Source organism: Herpailurus yagouaroundi, unplaced genomic scaffold, assembly GCF_014898765.1.
Source record: "Herpailurus yagouaroundi ecotype Mexico unplaced genomic scaffold, PumYag 255, whole genome shotgun sequence".
Classification (NCBI taxonomy): Eukaryota; Metazoa; Chordata; class Mammalia; order Carnivora; family Felidae; genus Herpailurus; species Herpailurus yagouaroundi.
In genome coordinates, this window is record NW_024412472.1 from 526,685 (window position 1) to 550,076 (window position 23,392).

The 23,392-nt window shown below is 38.3% G+C and overlaps 2 protein-coding genes and 1 long non-coding RNA gene across 4 annotated transcripts in view; all 3 read left to right on the forward strand.

Annotated features, from left to right (window-relative positions):
* LOC121021182 (uncharacterized) overlaps positions 1-23,392 on the forward strand; it is a 133,066-nt gene that overhangs the window by 71,982 nt on the left and 37,692 nt on the right. Inside the window, exon 1 of one of the 2 annotated variants that reach the window (XR_005786442.1) lies at positions 12,404-12,664. The exons of the other annotated variant lie outside the window; for it this stretch is intronic. This is a non-coding gene — a long non-coding RNA (uncharacterized LOC121021182). Of the gene's footprint in view, positions 1-12,403; positions 12,665-23,392 lie in introns of those variants that run through there. 2 annotated transcript variants of the gene reach the window in all.
* Positions 13,058-14,068, forward strand: LOC121021180 (olfactory receptor 52K1-like). Its single transcript, XM_040461412.1, has one exon. It carries the CDS (start codon positions 13,106-13,108, stop codon positions 14,066-14,068), a length of 963 nt encoding a protein of 320 aa, XP_040317346.1. The 5' UTR covers positions 13,058-13,105.
* On the forward strand, positions 20,691-21,885 carry LOC121021175 (olfactory receptor 52L1). Its single transcript, XM_040461406.1, has one exon. It carries the CDS (start codon positions 20,834-20,836, stop codon positions 21,827-21,829), a length of 996 nt encoding a protein of 331 aa, XP_040317340.1. The 5' UTR covers positions 20,691-20,833; the 3' UTR covers positions 21,830-21,885.

Below are 23,392 nucleotides of genomic sequence, written 5' to 3' on the forward strand. Positions count from 1 at the left end.
CCCTATAAAAGATCATGAGACACTGTAGCAGCAGCATTTCAGGGACCATGGAAAATTGCAACACACATCTGGCACTGGGCTTCACCCTCAACAACCTTGCCCCAGCACCAGCGAATGTGGCTGCCTTCTGGGGTCTGCTGGGGCCAGGTGGCTTCAACAGCCTCTACCAAATGTCCTTCCAGCAGTGGAACCACTTTTCCCCATGTGGCCTGAGAACCTCCTGGACCCCGCTCTGTTCCTGGGGATTCACCTTTCCCACCAGAGCACCGCCAGGTATTGAACTGTGGAGTTGCAGCCTTTGCTCTCCCCTTGTTTACCGTCTTAATGGAATTTAAACCCTCTCCTTTCTCTTTTCTCCCTTTTTGGTTTAGTCCCTGTGGCTGTTTCCAATTTTCCACTTTCTCTCCAGCTGTTTTTGGGGAGGGGTGCTTTTACTGTATGTTCCCCCCTCCCCAGTCTCCATCCTCTCTCCACCCGCAAAAGTGGCCCCCTTTCCACCACAGCTTCTCGCTCCCCAAGTTCACCTCTCTGTGCTGCATACCTCCTGAATTCTGTGGTTCAGGTTGTGCAGATTGTTGTGTTAATCTTCTAATCAGTTTTCTAGGTGTGTAGGATGGTTAGTGTTGGTCTGGCTGTATTTCATGGATGCAAGACACACAAAAAGCTTCCATGCTGTTCTGCTATCTTGGCTCCTCCCCCAAATTGTCTTTCAAGAGGTTATTCTGCCCCTGTAGGAGAATATGGATATTTTAAATCATCTTGAAATATACTGAAATGTTGCTTTATAGAGACATTGTAGTACTTTACACACCCAGAGTTTAAGACTGTGTTTATTTCATCATATCCATCCATTTCATCACATTCCAAATTAGGAAATTTAACTTAAAAGTCTTTATTAATAGAGTGAGTAAAAGTGATATTTCAATTTTGGTTCAGTTTTCACTTCACTGTTGAGTGAGCTTTGACACTTTCAAAGATATATTTTCCATTTATGGGCTTCTTCATTAGTTTTCTCTTTTGTCTTTATGTGCAACTTACCTTGTAGTATTAAGTACAATAATGTTTTTCAAGTGCTCAGTTTGGAGTATACAGTCTTATTAATTTGTATGGATTTCATTATATCTTCTTAAAAAAATTTCATTATATCTTAAGGGTATTACCTCTGTTGAATTTTCTGGAAGTATTTCCTCCAATTCATTTTCCATTAAATTCTGTCTTTTCTAAAAAATGATTTACTCACATGCATACACAAATTTTTATGTGGTCATAACAATTGTACTTTTTAATATTATTTCATGACTTTTAAACTTTTAATACTATAAAATCTTGTATTTCAATAAGTATTTACTAGCATATTCTTTACAGAAGTTTATTTTAAATTTAATTTTTAAATGAATTTGAGATTTCACATGGAGTGAAAAGTACATTAATTTCACCCCACTAATAGTTAAACCATTGTTCCAGCACCATTCAGTAAATAAGCCTTTTTCTCCCACTATCCTGAATGCACTATTTTAGTCCTATATTAAATTCCAACATATATTCAAAGGCCACTGCCTCCCAGGACAATCTTTTCTGTTTTTAATGTCACTAAAAACATGTATTTACCACATGGTAGGGGAAATTCTTAGTAATAACTTCAAAAAATGTTTTAAATTAATGTTAATTAATTTAAATGTTATTTTCTTGGAATATTATATATATTTTTAAAGCTTATTTATTTTGAGAGAGAGAGAGAGAGAGAGAGAGAGAGAGAGAGAGCAGGGGAGGGACAGAGAGAGAGGGAGAAAGAGAATCCCAAGCAGGCTCTGCACAGTCAGTGCAGAGCCTGATGTGGGTTTGAGATCCCGCAAACCATGAGATCACAAACCATGAGATCACGACCTGAGCTGAAGTCAGACGCTTAACCCACTGAGCCACCAAGGCGCCCCTGGAGTATTATATTTAAAAAAATACAAATTAGTTATGGGAGAACTGATGTCTTTACCCATTGATTCTTTCCATTGAGAAATCTGTGTTTTTCCTTTTTGTTATAGATATTTTGGGGATGTTTTCTATTATTATTACTTTTGTCTCTCTTTGTATTTCCTAATTGGCTTGTTACCTACGAAACCTTCTAATGACTATTGTTAAAATTTTAAAACATTTCTCAAAATAGAGCTCTTTTACTTTCCAAGGCAAATTGCTTTTCAGTAATTTTTTCCCCACATTTTTTTTGGTAGAAGAATGTATTTCCTATCATTAGATAAGACTGACTATTGTAAGTTTTTATTTTGCATCTTAAATTAAAACATTTATAAGTTTGTAAACAATATAAAGAAAGAGTGATAGTCAACATCTGTGTCTAGGTCTAGACTTGAAGTAGAATGTCTTTAGAACTTTCCCTTCAGTGTACTGCTGGCTAATACTTTTCTGACCAATGTTCTCTATTATTATGATAATTTGATGTCTATTTCTAGTTATTGATTTTTAAAAAATCAGATATGGGTAAATTCAATCGCTATCTCTTTTTAGGATCTTGGATCCATAATTTAAATGGGAGGATCTCCTGCTGGCACCGTTCTTTCAGCTTTGACAGCAAACCTCCCCTGTGTCAGGCTCTGTGAGGCAGACTTTGGTTGCTCGTGTGTAAGACAGGGGTTTCTACTCCCTCTAACGTGTCCAGAGGAGACCTGAGTCTCCTTTTTCTCACTGGTTTTCCAGATCTCAGGCTTTTGTCTCTGTAGGCAAGATCTTAGGAAAAAGAGGGCCAAAGTCAGAAGGATTAAATGAAGGAAGCAAGATGAGAAAGCCAAAGGAGTGGGAGAAAGAGAGGCAGAGCAACTGGAACCAAGACCTAGGAAAACAGAGCAAGAAAACAGCCCCCTGCCCTCCCCTCCCCTTGGCCCCTGGTTACTCCCTGCTAGGAGGTCCTGGAGAGATCCTCTCCAAATGGAACTGCCTTCTGTAACTGCTTCTATTCTCTTGGCTACACCTGTCTTTTATGCCTTTGTTGCTGAGAGTACAACTTCTCCTCTCCCCTGGGGCCTGGGCTGTTGCACAAATTGGAGCCCAGAATTGCCCTAGACCTTCTTGTATACTCCCTAGATCCTCCATGAGGCTCTTTTTAAACTTTTTTCCTGTGTGTATCAAGGCTTGATGTCTTTTGCCATAGCCCCCAATGATCTTAGATGTATGTCAAGGCTTGGCTTAGGGAATAGAAGTACTCAGCCCCCAGTCCCATGGAAAGCACCAGTAGGTAGTCACTCAAGTCTTTTTAGGTTAACCATTTACTTTTTTTTTTAAATTTAATTTTAGGTTTTTTAAAAAAATTCCAGTTAGTTAACATACAGTGTTATATATTAATTTCAGGTGTACAATATAGTAATTCAACACTTCCATATATCACCCTGTGCTCATCATGACAATTGCACTCCTTAATCCCTATCATCTATTTAACCCATCCCCCCACTCCCTGCACTTCCCCCTCTGGTAGCCATCAGTTTGTTCTCTATAATTAAGTCTGTTTCTTGGTTTGTGTGTATGTCTCTCTTATTTTTTCCCTTTTGCTTGTCTCTTTTGTTTCTTAAATTCCACAGATTAGTGAAATCATATGGTGTTTGTCTTTCTCTGACTTATTTTGCTTGGCATAATACTCTCTAGCTCCATCCACGCTGTTGCAAATGGCAAGATTTCATTCTTTTTATGGCTGAATAATATGCCATTATATATACTTATATCTATACCTATCTGTATCTATAGATACAGATATATATCTATATCTATACATCTATATATATATATAGATCTCTCTATATAGATAGATAGATATATAGATATATACATACCACATCTTTATCCATTCATTAATCAAAGGACATTTAGGCTGCTTCAATATCTTCATTATTGTAAGTAATGCTGCTATAAACATAAGGGCACATGTATCCCCTTGAATTAGTATTTTTGTATTCTTTGGGTAAATACCCAGTAGTGTGATTGCTGGATTGTGTGGTAGCTCTATTTTTAAATTTTGAGAAACCTCCATACTATTTTCCACAGTGGCTGCACCAGTTTGCATTCCCACCAAAAGTGCACTAGTATTCCTTTTTCTCCACATCCTCACCGACACATGTTGTTTCATCGTATTGTTGATTTTAGCCATTCTGATAGGTGAAAGGTGATATCTCATTGTAGTTTTGATTTGCATTTCGCTGGTGATTAGTGATGCTGAGCATCTTTTCATGTGTCTCTTGGCCATCTGTATGTTTTCTTCAGAAAAATGTCTTCTGCCTATTTTTAAATTGGATTATTTGTTTTCTGAGTGTTGAGTTTTGTAAGTTCTTTATTTATTTTGGATACTAACCCCTTATCAAATATGTCATTTGGAAATCCATTTTGAATTTATTTTTGTGATTGGTATAAGAAAGTCGTCCAGTTTCATTCTTTTGCATTCGGCTGTCCAGTTTTCCCAAGACCATTTGTTGAAAAGACTATCTTCATCCAATTCATTCATTGGATATTCTTTCCTGCTTTGTTGAAGATTAATGGACCATATAATTGTGAGTTTATTTCTGTATTTTTCATTCTGTTCTATTGATCTATATATATCTACTTCTGTGTTATTACCATTTGTCTTGATCACTACAGCTTTGCAAAATAACTTGAAGTCCAGAATTGTGATGCCTCCAGCTTTGCTTTTCTTTTCAAGGTTTCTTTGGCTATTCAGGATCTTCTGTGGTTTCATACAAATTTTAGGATTGTTTGTTCTAGTTCTGTAAAAAATCCTGTTTGTATTTGGATAGGGATTGTGTTAAGTGTGCGGACTGCTTTGGATAGTATGGACATTTTAATAATATTTGTTCTCCCAATCCATGAGTATGGAATATCTTTCCATTTCTTTTGTGTCCTCTTCAATTTTTTTCATCAGTGTTGTATAGTTTTTAGAGTATAGGTCTTTCATGTCTTTGGTTAGGTTTTTTTCCTGGATATCTTATTATTTTGGGTGTAGTTTTAAATGGTATTGTTTTCTTAATTTCTCTTTCTCTTGCTTCATTATTGGTGTATGGAAATGTAACTGATTTCTGTACATTGGTTTTGTATCCTGAGACTTTACTGAATTTGTTGATCAGCTCTAGCAGTTTTTTTGGTGGAGTTTTTTGGGTTTTCTATGTGTGGATCATGTTATCTGCAAATAGTGTAAGTTTTACTACTTCCTTACCAGTTTGGCTGCTTTTTATTTATTTGTTGTTGTCTGATTGCTGATGTTAGGACTTTCTAGTACTATGTTGAATGAAAGTGGTAAGAGTGGACATCCTTGTTTTGTACCTGACTTTAGAGGAAAAACTCTGTTTTTCCCCAGTAAGGATGATGTTAGCTGTGGGTTTTTTATAGATGTCCTTTATTATGTTGAGGCATGTTCCCTTTTTCTGTTGAAGGTTTTTATCATGAATAGATGTTGTACTTTGTGAAATGCTTTTTCTGAATCTAGTGAAATGACATATGGTTCTTATTCTTTCTTTTATTGATGTGATGTACCACAATAAATGATTCGTGAGTATTGGATCACCCTTGCAACCCAGGAATAAATCCCACTTGATTATGGTGAATGATTTTTTTAAAGTGTATTTTGAATTTGGTTTGTTAGCATTTTGTTGACAAACTTTTGCATCTATGTTCAGCAGGGATATTGGCCTGTAGTTCCTCTATTTTAAAATTTATTTATTTTGGGAGAGAGAGAACGGGAGAGGGGCAGAGGGAGAGGGAGAGAGAGAATCCCAAGCAGGCTCCACGCTGCTGGAACAGAGCCCCATGTGAGGCTCGATCCCGTGAACTGTGAGATCATGACCTGAGCTGAAACCAAGAGTCAGATGCCCAGCCGATTGAGCCACCCAGGTGCCCCTATAGTTCTCTTTTGTAGTGGAGTCTTTATCTGGTTTTGGTATCAGGGTAATGCTGGCCCCATAGAATGAATTTGGAAGTTTTCATTTCTTTTCTATTTTTTGGAATAGTTTGAGAAAAATAAGTATTAACTCTTTTTTAAATGTTTGGTAGAATTCCCCTGTGAAGACATCTGGTTCTAGACTTTTGTTTATTGGGAGTTTTTAAATTACTTACTCAATTTCTTTGCTGGTTATTGGTTTGTTCAAATTTTCTATATATTTTTTTCTGTTTCAGTTTTGGTAGTTCATATGTTTCTAAAAATTTATCCATTTCTTCAAAGTTGTCCAATTTGTTGGCATATAGTTTTTCATAATATTCTCTTGCAATTGTTTGTATTTCTGTGGTGTTGGTTGTTCTTTTCCTTTCTCATTCATGATTTTATATATTTGAGTCCTTTCCATTTTTTCTTGGTAATTCTGGCTAATGGTTTATCAATTGTATTGATGTTTTTTTCAAAGAATTATCTCCTGGTTTCATTGATATGCTCTATTGTTTTTTAGTTTCTATATCATTTATTTCTGCTCTAACCTTTATTATTTTCTTTCTTCAGCTGGTTTTGGGTTTTGTTTATTCTTTATCTAGCTCCTTTTGGTGCAATTTAGGTTGTTTATTTGAGATTTTTCTTGCTTCTTGAGGTAAGCCTGTATTGCTGTAAACTTCCCTCTTAGAACTGTTTTTGCTGCATCTGAGGTTTTGGACCATTGCGTTTTCATTTTCATTTGTTTTCATGTACTGTTTAATTTCTTCTTTGATTTCCTGCTTGATCCATTCATTGTTTAGTAGTATGTTATTTAGCCTCCATGTATTATGGTCCTTCTGGTTTTTTTCTTGTTGATTTGTAGTTTCATAGCATTGTGCTCAGAAAATATTCATGGATTTTGATCTTCTTGTATTTGTTGAGGCTTGTTTTGTGGGCTAATATGTGATCCATTCTGGAGAATGTTCTGTATGTACTTGAGAATAATTTGTATTCTGTTGTTTTAGGATGGCATGTTCTGAATATATCTGTCAAACCTATTTGTTCCAGTGTGTCATTCAAAGCCATTGTTTCCTTGTTGATTTTCTGTTTAGATGCTCTGTCTGTTGATGTAAGTAGGGCATTAAAGTCCCCTACTATTATTATATTATTATTGATTAGTTCCTTTATATTTGTTATTAACTATTTTATGTGTTTTGGTGCTTCTATATTGGGTGCATAAATATTTACAGTGGTTATATCTTGTTGGAGTGTCCTCTTTTGTTATATAGTGCCCTTCTTTGTTTCTTGTTATAGTCTTTGTTTTAAAGTCTATTTTGTACGGTATAAATATTGCTATTCCAGCTTTCTTTTGCCACCAATTTGCATGATATGTTCTGCCCACCCTTCTCACAGTTGGAGCAATTTTCAAGGATACTAATTCATGAATATAGTATTTCTCTCCATTAAGTTAGATCTTTAATTTCTCTTAGTAGTGATTTAGGGACTCAGAAATATTTTACCAAGTTTATCCCTGAGTATTTGATATATTTTGATGCAATTGTACATAATAACTGTAAATTTAGTTTTCAAATTTTTTCATAGCTAGTTTGTAGAAATGCAGAAAATCAATTTTGTATTGACTTTGTATCATGTTATCTTGCTAAATTCAATTATTAGTACAGATCTTAAGCTTTCCTACATACATCCATGTTGTTTGCAAGTGATTACATTTTACTTCTTATTTTCCAATCCCTAAGATTTTATTTTTTGTCTTATTTCAGTGGTTAACACCTGTAGTGCAATCATGAATATTCATTGATAATCCTGATTTTAGGGAGAAAGTCCTCAACTTTTTACTATTATGTATGATATTGAAGGTTTACATTAATGCCTTTTTTTCCCCATGTTTGGGAAATTCCTTATTATTTCCCATATGCTGAGCATTTTTTCTATTATTATTATGAGTAAATGTTGTTTTCATATGATTTTATTTTTGTCTCTATTAAGATGATGATATGATATGTATACTTTTCACTATTTTGTTAATATGACAATTTACTTTTGAATGACAAACTACTGTGCATTCTTGGGGAAGCTCCACCTACTCATGATATAATAATCTTTTTATATATTGTTGGATAGTATTTGCTAATCATTTGTTAAGGATTTTTATATCTCTGCTCATGAGGGACTTTGGTTTGGATTTTCCTATCTTGTACTGTCTATATGATTTCGTCATCAGATTAATACTGGCCTTGTAAGATGGATTGGAAAGTGTTCCTTTTTCCTCTGTTTTCTAAAAGTTTGCATTATTATTTCTATTGTAAGGATTGTCATTGTTTCTTTCTTAAATATTTGATAGAATTTTCCAGTAAAGACTTGATCTAATGCTTACTTCACTCTATTATCACATCATCTTCCTATGCCCAGAACACTATGAAAGAAATCTATTAAAGCACTAATCTATCTGTGTCATTGCTGTGCTTAAACAAGTTCCTTGACCTCTTATTAACATGTAGTGCCATCTAGAAGAGCACTTAAGACCTGCCACAGTCTGGGGCCAACCTTCCTCTCAAATCTCATCCCTCTGTACTGCTTCATTAATATGGATCTCTTTTTAGCTTTCCATCAAGAATTCTGTACTTTATGAGTTTGGAGTTCCTTTTAGTGCTAGTGAGTCATTCTGGAACATTCTGTTCCATTATTCAACTTTCCTCTCTCATGTTGCCTCATTTGTGAAGCCTTCTGTGATCCCCACAGGCATAATCAGATGCTCTCTCTCCATGGTTTTTCCATCTCTCCGTGGTGTGGCTACAGATCCTTGCATATGCCTCTGCTTTGCCTTTGGTCATGCTTTGCCTTAGTTTGATGTGTATCTTCCACCTGACCCTGTTTAAAAGGGGTTTAAAGTTTAAGAGGAACCCAGGAAATATATTTTTTGATCCAAATTATTGATTCCGATCCCTTGACTATTTTTGGATCTTCGGACAATTCCAGTCTCTTGATGTTTTTTGCAAGGTGAGGGTTCAGAGTTTCAGTCAGGCAGTCCATATTCACACTAATCTAGATTTCTAGTTCTGAGACTTTTGTTTATTTCCTGGACTGAAGTTCCTGTGTTTGTTACCAGTGCCTCTTAGACTGAACTTTGTATTGCTCTTGCTACTTGTCCTGCCTACTCCCTCCTCCTCCACTAGGGTTCTGTGCTGATATTTTCTACTTCATAATACATCTCTCTACAGTTTCAGAGACATCATAGCGTCATCTATTGTAAGCTCACTGTTACCCAGCTTGACTTCTCTGTTAGAAAACTGAATGCTTCATGTTAGGGTTCATAATCCTGGCTGTACCTGAAATGACACCTGCTATGTCTTCTTTTCCCCTCTGGAACTGGATAGTACCCTTAGAGCATGGCTGTCAGAAATGGATGACCTGATTTTGCATACTGAATCTTCCTGTAAACCTTGTGCTGTTCCTTTCCAATATACCCTGTGTATACCTCTGTTTTTCTGATAAGGTTTATCATTCTGAAGACACAAAGGTCTTGCTGAGTTCTGAACCATAAATTTGAATGAGTTTGTTCTTGTTTTTTTCCTTTGGCTTCATAAAACAAATAATTTTCTCTCATAGGGAGTTTCTTCCTGGACTTGAAGAACCCATTAAAAATCATGCATGCCACCACAAGTGTTCTCTTGTGTAAGCTGTACACACTCAATTTTTCAAAACTCTCTCAATCTAAGGCAATGTCCAGATCCTTCATACTATTGAACATCCTCCACAGATTAATCTGGCACCATTTTCAGGAGTGATTTTGGTGGATGAGATGAGAGTCAAATGTAGAGAGATTGGTTAAGAATGGAGAGAATTGTAGGTAGTTTCACTTAAGGTGACATAATGTATGGATGGAAATACCTACAAGACTTGGTCTACCTTTGTACCTACTGTTTTGAGTTCAGGCACTTGACATTTTCTTCACTCTTATTCCTGGGCCAGGTTCTCTTTTCTCATAAAAGCTTATACCTTTAATCCATTCTTTCTCTCATGGTTCCACCTATGTCATGGAGGGGTCATCTAGGTAATGTTGTATGTTGGTCCTGGTGTTGCCCACCGCCCCCCACACACCTCCAATCTCCCTGCCTTCTTCCTCATTCTCCCTAGATCAGATATTGCTTTTTCATCAAACCAGGTGGTCCCCTTCCCTATGGGAGGAAGCCACACCTTGCTTCTGGCTGCAGGGCCTTGGCCCTCTCTTGACATGACACCCTGGAGTATGCGGTTCAAAATATTCCCTGCTGGGCCTGTTCCCTGGGGTCCCAATAAGAGGAAGAGGCCTTGTTAAATCTTTGTTTGAAGAAGAGGCAGAAGTGCTAATTGGTGTCTGGTTGGTGGGAACTTCATTTTGGATCCCTACAGGCAATGCCTGAAAAGGTGCCCATTAAATACCCTGTTCTTGGGATTTGACTGGTAACTTAACTTTTTCTCATCCTTTTGTAGGTTAAACAGTACAGATCTTTGGTGAGTAATGGCCAGGGGTAGGCCCAAGGAAAAGAGATACATACAGACTTCATCCACAAATTAGCTTCCCCCCAACATTTCCAGATCTGCATAATCTGATAGGCTGTCTGGGGTGGAAATGCATGGTCTTGGTATCACTGAAGAAAATTGGAAATATCACCAATATTGATGATGTGTACATCATCAGAAGTCTATCTGGGCCTTTTGTATTATATGGATATAAGCAAGAGAGGGATCAGGTATATTAGGATTACTTTCTTCCAAGTAGGCAAACATCTTTCCAATCCTGGCTCAATAATAAGCTATATAAATATGTTCCTCTTTCAGTGAGTCATAAGGAAACATTATGGAGGCACCTCAGTATGTGTCCTGGATTCTTCTGGTTCCAGGACCCCTTACCTCCCTTAACCCTGTTTCCTGATGGAAGTAAAGGAGCTGAGCTTACTGGGTCAGACTTTTCCTTGAGGCACAAGGTTATAATGAGGGACATTTGCTGGGTCCTCAGGAGACAGTTGGGAGATCAGAGGTAATTATTTCTTAAACTGTTCTGAAGATACTGTTAGGTTCCACAAGGTGGGCTGAGGCTTAAGGATGGGCAATTTTGAGAATTATTTGAAGCAGATGCTCAGGAGGTCAGAACCACATTTCTTGACACCAGCCAACCCCTTCCTCCCCCACTACCAACACACACAGCATCATTCCTTGAGGGTGCTGAGGGGAATAGCCTGTGGTTAGGAGGGAATAAAGGAGCCATGTTGGGGAGGATATGGTATTTTTGACTAAGTGTCTCTGGATTACTACTACACAACATCCACCCATGGGATGAACATACCATTCTTTGTCAAATCAAATGCATTGTCTCTGAATCACTGAAGTTTCTGTTGCTCTTAACCAGATTCCTCCAAATGAATTGTTTATTTCTTATAATTCAGTGAAATAATGTTACTATTTTCAGATTTTGACAAAAGATTTTCACATATAATATCTCATTGAATTTTCACAATGATCCTGTGAGGTAGGTTTTAATTTATTCATTTCACATGTAAGGAAACTAAGGCTTGAAAATGGTTAGCTTTGCTTAAGGTCACAAAGCTGACATATGGCAGAAATAGTACCTCAGATCAGGACCTTGACTTCTGGTCCAGAGTTTATTACATGGCACTAAAACTATAGGTGTACTGTAATCTCCCATCTTCCCAGCCCTCATGCCTTCTCCTGAGGTTACATAGTTTCCTCAGTGGCTGTGGTAAAGGTATGGGCAATAATCATGTGGTTTCTCTTGGAGAAAAAAGCAAATGTTCTTGGCCATTTTAATCTGTGCTGTTTCTTCTTTCTTGGATTATGTTCCTGTGCTGACTTCTGCTTCTTTCCCTCATGCTTATAGACCACTTGCTGCTGTCACTGAAACTGTGAGATCAATCCAGCTGCATCTTTTCTGTCTGGAACGTGAATCACTTATCTTATGCTCCAAAGCCCTCTCTGACCCCAGACCCAGGCCTCTGTGTGTCCTTGTGTTTTTTCTTTCACATGAGAGAATCGTGGCACTGGAGGTATTAAGGGGTGTTACAGAGACACGTACTCCCTAAATAATTCCTTATCTGCCCCGATATTTGATTGCTCTACTGCTCACCCGTGGCCACCCAGTCCTGGGTGTTCTTCCTTGGCCCTGGAGAAGTCACTGCTAACACAGAGACAGGGTGATGACCTTCTAGCTCAGGGATCAGGGATTGGTGGATGTGAGGCCTTGCCTGATTCTGTCACTAAATAGATCTGTGACCCTTGGCCATTTGCTTCTTTCTAGACCGCAGTTTTCTAACCTAAAAAACAATAGTATTTGGCACAGGATATATTGCAGATCTGAATAATTTTGTACACTTTTTATAGTTATGTGATAAATAGAACTGGAGGGGATGCCCGTTTTTTCTTCCGTTCTCAATAATTTGGCGCAATTTAGAATTCTTTGGCTTTCACATGACAGTTATTACCAAGAGCTTCTGTTTTTTTCCAGGTCACTACAGCTCTGAACTTTGTGTCTACCTCTGTACACCACCACTTAAAGGAGAGGGAGCTACAGGACGAGATACTGAGGAGAAAAACAAAACATTCATTTGTGAAATGGTTGGGGAATAATCCAAGGAAGAACCTAATCAATGTTGGAGTCATCAGGGACCATTTATTCTGTAACCTGGGAGTCAAGTGAAGTTTGGAGGAGTGAGGGATCTCCAAATTAAGAAAGTTTCCAGGTGTTGGGATTTTTGGCAGTTTCAGATGAAGGTTAGTGGTATAAGACTTAAGGAATGTGTAAGGTCAGCCCTGATTAAATCCAGTGCCAATATTCAGAACTTGGGAATGTGAGCTTGATGGGAAGGGTTTTTATTTAACATTAATTCCTGGGCATCTGCTTAAACCTGGTTATGTCATTTGCTCCAGGTCATAGATATACTAGGATATCAAATTCTGGAAACTGGTTTCTGAACTTCTTGTCCAACACATTTCCCACTGGACCAAACTAATTTGCCTCCTCTGTTTTTGAGGTTCTTGCAGAAATATTAGTTAAGCTGAAAATCATTTTTGACTGTTTACTGAGACCAATGGGGGAAGAGTGATGGTGCTAGTGCTGTTAGTGAGACCATAGATCTTGAGCTCCCAATCTCCACATCACTGACTTTAACCTGCTTCCTTTCTTTCTAGTAGCCCTTCACGCTTCTAAGTGAGATGATCACCATAATTCTTTCCAATAATTCTCATCACTTCCCACATACCTTCTTCTTGGCTGGCATCCCAGGACTGACTGCTGCCCACATTTGGATCTCACTTCCCTTTTGCTTTATGTTCTTCCTGGCAGTGACTGGGAATGGTGTCCTGCTTTTTCTCATCCGGACAGAGCACAGCCTTCACCAGCCCATGTTTTTCTTTCTTGCTATGCTCTCCTTTGTTGACCTGGTTCTCTCCCTCTCTACTCTGCCCAAGATGCTGGCCATCTTCTGGTTTGGTGCTACAGCTATCAGCTCCCACTCCTGTCTTTCCCAGATGTTCTTCATCCATGCATTCTCTGCTATGGAGTCAGGAGTGCTGGTGGCCATGGCTGTGGACCGCTTCGTGGCCATATGTAACCCACTACATTATGCAACCATTCTTACCCCGGTTGTTGTTGCCAAGATTGGAGGCCTGGTAGTGCTGCGAGGTGTGGGATTGACCATCTCCTTTCCAAGCTTGGCCCATCGGCTGTCCTACTGTGGCTCTCACACGATTGCCTATACCTACTGTGAGCATATGGCAGTAGTGAAGCTGGCCTGTGGGGCCACCACTGTGGATAACCTCTATGCCTTTGCTGTGGCAATCTTTCTTGGTGTGGGGGATATGGCCTTTATTGCCTACTCTTATGGGAAGATTGTGAGGACCGTGATTCATTTTCCTTCACCTGAGGCACGTGCTAAAGCTGGCAGCACATGTACAGCTCATGTCTGTGTCATCCTCTTCTTCTATGGACCAGGCTTTCTTTCTGTAGTCATGCAGCGCTTTGGCCCACCCACAGCCTCTGCTGCTAAGGTCATCATTGCCAATCTCTACTTGCTCTTTCCCCCTGCACTGGACCCCATTGTCTATGGGGTCAAGACCAAGCAGATCCGGGAGCAGCTGCTTAAAATGCTGAGGCCCAAGCAGATTGATCCCACCTGAGTGCAGTTCTCATGAACTGGACATCAGGGGCAACGGTGGTCTTCCCCTTTGGAGTGGGAGCCCCACAGCCTAGTTCATTTACTTGGTGGGGACATTCAAGAGAAAAATGAAGTTTTCTTGAGTGTTTGAAAGTTGGGAAATCTCTTCTGAAGTCTATATAGTGTTTAGATATTGGGATGGAAGACAGGGGTATCTCAAGAAAGTAATTTTTTGGATATGTCTTTATTCTAAGAGTTTGTGATTTACTTGTGTTGAGAAGATAAATGAATCAAGGAATTAAGAAATAATTAAGGTATCTATGGACCTGGAACAAGTAACTTAGGAGATTAGGGAGAGATGAACTGGAAGCCTATTTGTACATATGAGAACATGGGCCACTTCCCACCATGACACTGACACAGGCAGTCTGTGGGTAAAATTTTGGCATCATGGAAATAAAGGTGACAAACTATGGAGATTCTTTAGAGTTTCAGGTTAATGAGAGAAACTTTTTAAAAAATATTCATGTTCCATCTGATTCTAGAAGTGCTTTAGTTCACGTGCTTTGATTCTGTTTTTGAGATGGATGGCCCTCTATGACTCCTGTAGTATCATGTATTTTTAAGTTCTGAGAATAATGATAATTGTTCTTTTATTTCTTCATTTTTAGTCTTAGGTGCAGAGCCTTGAGTTAAAGTTTATTTCACACAATAATTATTGTTCTAATTCTTTATTTTCTGTCTTGATTCCTAATTCTTTGGGCCATTCTCTTCCAGTTCCTACTATTGGCACTCACTTTAATGTGTTTGTTGTATGTTCCTAAGTATTTATGTATCCTTGCAACATATGTAGTGTTGGTGGTATGTTATGTAATATACATAAGTCTCCTTCTTTAGTTCCCCAAGTGTCCATGCTTCCTCCAGCCATGGGTAGTCTGGGCTCTTGCTATTGGGAGTGCACCTCCCTGTCTTTATCCTTGTTATTCCTACTCATCTTGAGCTTCAGTCTAAACCTCACCTCTTTGAAGAAGGTTTTATAAGATAGATCAGGTCACTTTATGAACTCAGAGCTCCATGTATCTTTCTTTAATTATCCATCATAATTAAATATATGTATATTTAATTAAATATATACATATTAATTATATATTAATTAAACATATCTTAATTAAATATATATTAAATAAATATATAATAATTGGTTTAATGATCTTTGTCCCCCATCTCTACTAAATGGTGAATTGCATTGTATCCTTAACATAGTACTCATATGATAGGCACTCAATAAATGGTTTCTCAATAAATGAATTTTATTATTTTAATGGATTATATCATTACTAGCATGTTTCTTCATTAGTCGTATTGACATATGTGTATTTTGGATTAAATGAGTACATTAATCTCAAAGTGTGGCACAGTAGGCACTCAGTAACTTTTTACTGAAGAAATGAAATAAGTTGTCACAAAACTAGCATTGAAATCATAATTGCTTTTTTTTGCAGTCACAATCACTCTTAACACTAATGTCTTTATTGCTATCACTATGATGAACACTACCTTAAGTTTCAAATGTTATTTCATTTTTTAAAAATTTTAACTTGTGATATTTTGGACACTGTGCAGGTACACTGGAGAATGTGATTATTCTTAATAAGGCAACCTCACTGCTGTGTATAAACACAGAACAAGCAGAAAAATAGAATTTGTTTTCCTCCTTATCTTTATTTCTTCATTATTCTCTTCTTTTCTTCATTATTGTCTTCCTCATGCTTAGTATTTACCAGGCTCTTGGTGTGATGATGAAATAAACTTGAAAATATAGGAAGTATGATAAAATGTGACAGTGCTGCAGTGGATGTTGGTTCCAAGTCACAGATTAGTTCTCAATGGGAAGTGAGGGGCAAGAAAGGGACATTAGTTCTCAATGGGAAGTGAGGGGCAAGAAAAGGACATAGGTTGGGTCAGGTTAGAGATGCTATGAATCACCAGGGTTTAGAAGAGTATGGGCCTGAGTTGTCGAGTGGGTAGATGGAGGGTTAGGGCTAAACTTATGGTCTGTAAAGGGAGTCTGCTTCAGTCTTTCCTAAGTGGCTTCTGCTCTATGCCATACTCAATGGTCCCATGTTTCCTCAGTCAAATATTAATCTTCAATATTATTACTAAGAAGATAGCACAGAAGCATTGTTCACAGTAGCTTAAAGGTGAAAACAACCTATGTGTTTATTGGCTAATGAATGGATTAACAAAAATGTAGTATACACACATCAGTGTTCAGTCTTAAAAGGAACAAATTTCTAACACATGCTTACAACATGGATGAACCTTAAACGTTATGCTAAGTGAAATAAGCCAAACACAAAATAACAAATATTGTATGATTCCTCTTATATTAAGTACCTAGAATAGGCAAATTCATAGAGATATAAGTAGCATAGAGGTTGCCAAAGGCTTAGAGGAGAGAGGGATGGAGATTGTTTAACAGGTACAGAGCTCCTGTTTGGGATGATGGAAAAATTCTGGAAATAGATATTGGTGATGGCTATACAGTATTGTGAATGTACCTAATGGCACTGAATTTGTAACTAAAAATGGTTAAAATGATAAATGTTATGTTAAATATATTTTACCACTATAAAAAATGACTTTGCTTCATGGGCAGGAGTGGAAGAAAGGGCTGCTGGAGATGCACAGTAGCTATAGGATTGCAGAGGAAGAGGATGAATGACATTTATTACCAATGAGTGTAGAGTTTCTATGTGCTTTGACTAAACTCATTTTAAACAATATTCATATGAATATGTTGTATTAGTATAAAATCTTGATGATATGAGCAGGTACTGTTGTTCAGCTCTTACTGCATGGTACCTTGAACCATTGAGAAAAAAATCTTTGCTCATAAAGTCTCTCATTTAATTTTTACAAAATGTATATGAAGCTGGTTCTCTCATTATATCCATTTTTTTCTGACAAAAATTTTATACTTCTACTAAGTGAGGACATTACATTTTCTCACACTTGTCATACTCTTGTTTGGTAGTATGTTCACTGTTCTTGTTCCCCAAAGCAATTTTTAGGATTTTCCCCCTGGAAAAACAGACTAGCAAACAAGCATGGACTAGTGCTTTTGCTGTTCATGTCATTCATACAGATCATTCTCTACCACTCTTTGGTACTGGTGTCTCTCCTTGTTGCTCTTCTTCATTAAATGATGACTAAGTTAATGTCTTCCCTATTTTTGGCCTCCCATTACCCTGGTGTGAGACTTCAGGAATCATGCGAATGACCCATTGAACACTCTGTTTTCATATTCTTGATTTCTTTCTTCCAAATATCCCTACCTCATTTGCCCATTTTCACAACATATCCTTGAACCTCTCTGGAGATCACTGTGTCTCTAACACATCTCCTAGCATCTGTACTTTACCTCTTCCTATATGTATTCCTAGCATGATACTGAGGTTCTGATCGTGTCTCAAACTTGTGCTTGGAATCTTCAGTATCTCCACTTTCCACTGTTCTTTAACATGAACTAAAAATACTACTATGGTTTCTGCTTATGAACCAGGCTCAGTTCCTGAGTACTACATCCCAAATTTCATGATTCTTTCAAGTCTTTGACAAAACCAAGCTCCCTTCCTTCTCACCTCAGAAATTCTGTATCCTGAGCATACTCCCATACTTCCCTTCACTTTTAACCCATTCTTATGGTCACTAACTTGAGTTAGGGGGGGCTTTTCTGCACTCCCTAGAATTAGAAGTTCACATAGTAAGAGTATTATATGATTGTCATACTGTAGTTTTAATTTATAACCCTTGTAACTGTTACTAGGTTTCTGTGATCACGTATATAATGTATACTCTGTCATGAGCCATGATGACAAGAGTTATCATATTATTTGTTTTGTTTCACATCTAGTAGTGTATATGGATCTGGTAGATATTTAATACATATTGAATGACTTAATGAATAAATGAGGCTTTGCACTAGCTATGAATTAAATACATGTTGGCTGGATGAATGGAAAGACTGCAACTGAAGCATTATTCCAAAGGAGAATGTGGCCACTGAGGTGGACCATAAGTGCTGTATCAGAGGTGGATCAAGGGAAGGGTCTGCTTGATATTGGGGAGATATTATAAAGGAGGTCTTAGCCATCTCATTAGGAACTCTGAGAATCAGTATTTTCCCCATACTTGCCATGATATTGGGGTTGATATTCATGGGCCTGTCACAGTCTCTCAGAAGAGAGGCAGAAAGCTTAAGTCACCTGAGACAGGTGGTATTAACTTAGGTTGGATCCTCTAGAAACAGACATTGAGGCAGAGATTTGCATGCAGGAATCTTATTGTGAAGTATACTTTGGAGTGACATCTGTCAGGGAGTGAGGGAAACAGGACAGAAAATACAAAAAAGTTAAACTGATCCTGTAACCCCAGCTGCCTGAGCTGATTCCATGGGGCTGCTCTTGGGCTGAGATGGTCCTTCAGTATTGCTTCAAAAGAGAGAGGTTCAGGTCTTTGTATTTGTACTTAGAGTGGTTATTGGGTAAGAGCTACACTCAGAAAGGAAAAGTAATCTTGAATGAGTCAGCTCTTTGTCCAAGGGAGAGCGATTCAATTGTGAGCTTTTAGCAGCCAACACTCTCAGCAGATGGGAGGAATGAACATGTTTAGTCTTTAAAGAATTTATTGCTCTGAGTGTGACCTGTGTGAATGAGAAACCTGAGCTTAAAGTGAAATGTGGGCTTTCCTAGATCACTGAGAATGAAGCTGCCTATGGCAGACATCAAGGTGGACAGGCTTAGGGGTGATGACCAACACTGGATAGATGGGCCACCTGATCAGGTGCATGTGCCACTCCCTGCTCTGCCTCTCTGCCCAACCAGCTATCCCTGGGGTAGTTGACTTAGCTCTGTGTGTCCCCAGCCAATCTGGATGCTAATTTTGGCTCTGTCCGGAGGTGTCTGTGTGTCCTCTGGGATCTGACAATTGGTAATAACATCTTGCCTGCCCAATACCTTATTCACAGTCACCGACCCTACCTTGGGGAAGTAGCAAGAATGGATGTGTCTTTCATGGTACGATTACAGAACTAGGTACAAATTTGTGCACTATTTATAGAATAATCTATATACCAGAACTTTATACATATCATTTAATTAATATTTATAATAAACAAGTGTGATTTGTGTTATTTGCTCTACAATCAGATGAGGAAATCTATACTCAGATAGTTTAAGTATCCTGCCATGGTTTCATTTGTAGAATATGAAAAAGGCAGAATTTAACCTTAGTTGTCTGCCTACAAAGCTTGTGTTTATCCCACTGTACTGTGAAGCCTCTGCCAGCCAGCTTATAATTATCAAGTTTAATAAGAAATTGTTCTTTTCTTAAGACAAACCATTAAGACACTGAAAATATTTCTGTAATTATGTAAAACAGAAAACTGTGGATGAAGATAAAAAGATCACAAAATAAAGTGCTTCTGACATGACTAGTATGTTCCTAATACAGCTAATGAGTCCTTCTAAAAGACAGTAGCCAAGAGCCTATGAATTTTGAAGGATGAGAAAGTCCAATTCAGATAAAAGAGGAAGAAAGAATACATTAAAGTTACATGTAAAATAAATTGGTGTGCTCGTATAATTCCAACATTGGAATCGTTCAAGCAAAACATATGTGTGGAAAAGTGCTAAGTATAAGTCAAATTAATACAAAAGATAGCCTTTGAAAACTTTGCTTGCCAGTCAGTTATGATATTAGTCCATGGATTAAATGGACAAAAGGATTTTAATCTCAGAAGTGATATGATGACTTTTGAATTTCAGATATATTTTATAATCCTCTGCCTTAAGAATGCAGTGTGGAAGAAAGGTTAATGACAAGGCCAGAGGATCTAAGGAAATAATCCAGGTGATAAACGTTAGGAGTATGCACTAGGCGGTGACCCTAGGGGTTGAGAAGAATGAGTGGATCAAAAGGGGTTGAAATTCAGTCAACAGGAGTGGTGACAAAGTAAAAGGAGATATAAAAATGAATAAGAATGATTTCAGGTTTCTACATTGGGTTAGATAGGTAGATATAGTGATTATATAGAGAGAAGATAAAGGAGGTAGAGTGTATTTAGGGAGAATAAACAATTTGATTCAGTCTTGAATATGTTGAGTGTGTGCTATAGACATTGATGTATAGATAAGTGGAAAATGGATTTGTATTTCAGAAAGGTATTTGACTTAGAAACCTAGATTTGGAAGATATTAGACTATATAAGTGGTTTAAATATTGTAAATGGATGAACTCAATCAGAGAAAATGTACAGAACTGAGAAGGGAGGAGAGGATGAAGCCCTGGAATCAATAACATATAATGGACAGATAGATGGAGAAGGTGTTGGGATGGAGGACATAGGAGGAACACAGTAGAGTGCTGTGTCGTGGAAACTGAGGGAAAATACTTAAAAAAAAAAATAACAGATTGATTTATTGTGTTCAGTAATGGCAAGAGGTGATATAGAGGATCCATTCAAGTGGACATTCCAAATTAGAAGTCATTGAATGTACTTTAGACATCTCTAAGCAGCATGATTACTCTTACCTGTAAATGAAAGTAGACCTATCTTAATTCAGGCATGTGGATGTCTCACCTTAAAGACATTATCTCAAGAACAGGGGATTCTCTTCTTTGTATCTCACTTTATTCTTTTGTGTTTCACTTTCAGGTTCTGTCTTCTCATGAAGGTGGTAGCCAGAGGTAGACACTGTGATAACCCCCCAGCAATGGAGAAATCATGATTTTTGTTTCTTTTCTCTCTTCCTTCTCTAAGCCATTGACGATGGCCCTTAGTAATTCCAGCTGGAGGCTACTGCAGCCTTCTTTTTTCCTGATGGGCATCCCCGGTTTAGAGGAAAGCCAGCACTGGATAGCAATGCCGCTGAGTGTCCTTTATCTCTTTGCTGTAATGGGCAATGTCACCATCATCTTTATCATCTGGACTGACCCATCCTTGCACCAGCCTATGTACCTCTTTCTGGCCATGCTGTCTGGCATTGACCTGGTGCTGGCATCCTCCACTGCACCCAAAACCCTTGCAGTGCTCCTGGTTCATGCCCATGAGATTGGGTACACTGTCTGCCTGACCCAAATGTTCTTCATCCATGCGTTCTCTTCCATGGAGTCAGGTGTGCTTGTGGCCATGGCTCTGGATCGCTATGTAGCCATTTGTCACCCTCTGCACCATTCCACCATCTTGCATCCAGGGATCATAGGGCGCATTGGAATGGCAGTGCTGGTACGGGGGTTACTCCTCCTCCTCCCCTTCCCTATCCTGTTGCGGAGACTTATCTTCTGCCAGGCCACCGTCATAGGCCATGCCTATTGTGAACATATGGCTGTGGTGAAACTTGCCTGCTCAGAAACCACAGTGAACCGAGCTTATGGGTTGGCAGTGGCCCTGCTTGTGGTTGGGTTAGATGTCGTGGCCATTGGTATTTCCTATGCCTTCATCCTCCAGACAGTGCTGAAAGTACCAGGGGGTGAGGCCCGACTTAAGGCCTTTAGCACATGTGGGTCTCACATTTGTGTCATCCTGATCTTCTATGTTCCTGGAATATTCTCCTTCCTCACTCATCGCTTTGGCCACCATGTACCCCATCATGTCCATGTTCTTCTGGCCACACTCTACCTCCTCGTGCCACCTGCACTCAATCCTCTTGTCTATGGGGTGAAGACTCAGCAGATCCGCCAGCGAGTACTCAGGGTATTCTCCCTAAAAGGATGGATCTGAACACATCCCAGTTATTATTTTCTGAGGCTCCTGTCAAAGGTACTGCCTGGAGTCCATGGCTGGTCTAAGCTATGTGGGTAGAGACCATTGCACAGTGAGGGGTCCTTCCAGTCCTGCTATCTCATGGCAAAGAACACCCCTGGGCACTGGCTCCATCACTTATTGGATTACTTGGATAGCAGGATTTGTGATTATTTTTCCCATCCTTTTTTTTACTCTTGATACCAATATTTATATACTCCTTGTGGTGAGGGACTGGGAGATAAAGTCAATAGATAATAGCTCTGGATATGCCATTTTTTCTGCCTTCACCCAATGATTGTGGAACATTGTCTAGTAAGGGAATGGGAAGTCCCAACCTTTGTCTGGTTTTAGTTTTAAAGTGTCTTGAACTTTCAAAAAGCTGGAGCTCTAGGGCACTGGTTTTCTTTGTAGTAAGAGAATGTCTCTCATAGCGTTTGAGATGTCCACTATGTGAGAAAACACCTGTATTACAATATGTTTCTCATTTACTTAAACAGACCTAAGGGGGACAATACTGTAATAGGCTCTATAAATAATATGTTATGATCCCTATTTTTATTTTTTATTTTGCTTAAAATTAAAAAAAATGTTTATTTATTTTTGAGAGAGAGACAGAGTGCTAGTGGGGGAAGGGCAGAGAGAGAGGGAGACAGAGAATCTGAAGCAGGCTCCAGGCTGTCAGCACAGAGCTAGACACGGGGGCTGGAACTCACAAACCGCAAGATCATGACCCATTCTGAAGTTGGTGCTTAACTGACTGAGCCACCCAGGTGCCCCTGATCCCTATTTTTAAAATATAAAGATATATGTATATAGTGGATTTCTTTTTTAAAAAGTTTTATTTATATTTTTTATTTATTATATTTAAATTCATTTATATTTTTTACTTAGGATATAAGGGAATAAGACCAAGTATTGAATATATGTATGTTTATGAATATTAATTTAACAAAGCAAAAGTAATCATGTAATTATTATTATCTAATAACTATAACGTGCTAGAAGCTGGTGTTGGTAAATTTTTATTATAATTATAGATTATTATTATATTTATTAACAAATATAGAACTAGTTATGCCACTTGAGAGTAGAAATTTCTCTTTCTGAAATGTGGATATGGAATGATGTTCATTAGATCCCCACCCCACCTTTTGGTAACAGGAGCTAGGTTAAACTTACAAGAGAATTGTCATAATTGGTGTGTTTCATCCTATTTGTTGGACATTGCCCTAAAATATTACTTAACTTTTGTGTTCCTAAAAAGTAGCACATTTTGTTCGGTTCTGGAAGAAGCAAGTCACTGCTGCCTTGAGGTAGGATACTGTGGGGTCAGTGGACTCCACAGTGGTCAAAAGGGGGGAATGGATGAGTTAGTGTTCCAGTTTCCCCTTTCTTGGTAAATTTCACTCCTAATAAATAGTTTTCAGGTACAGAGACTGAGTAGGAAATCTTCAGTTTGGGTGAATTAGGGAGGAATTGTATGAGTTCTTATTGTAGGAACAATTACACGTTCTCATCACGTTGGTTGTAGGCGCAGGA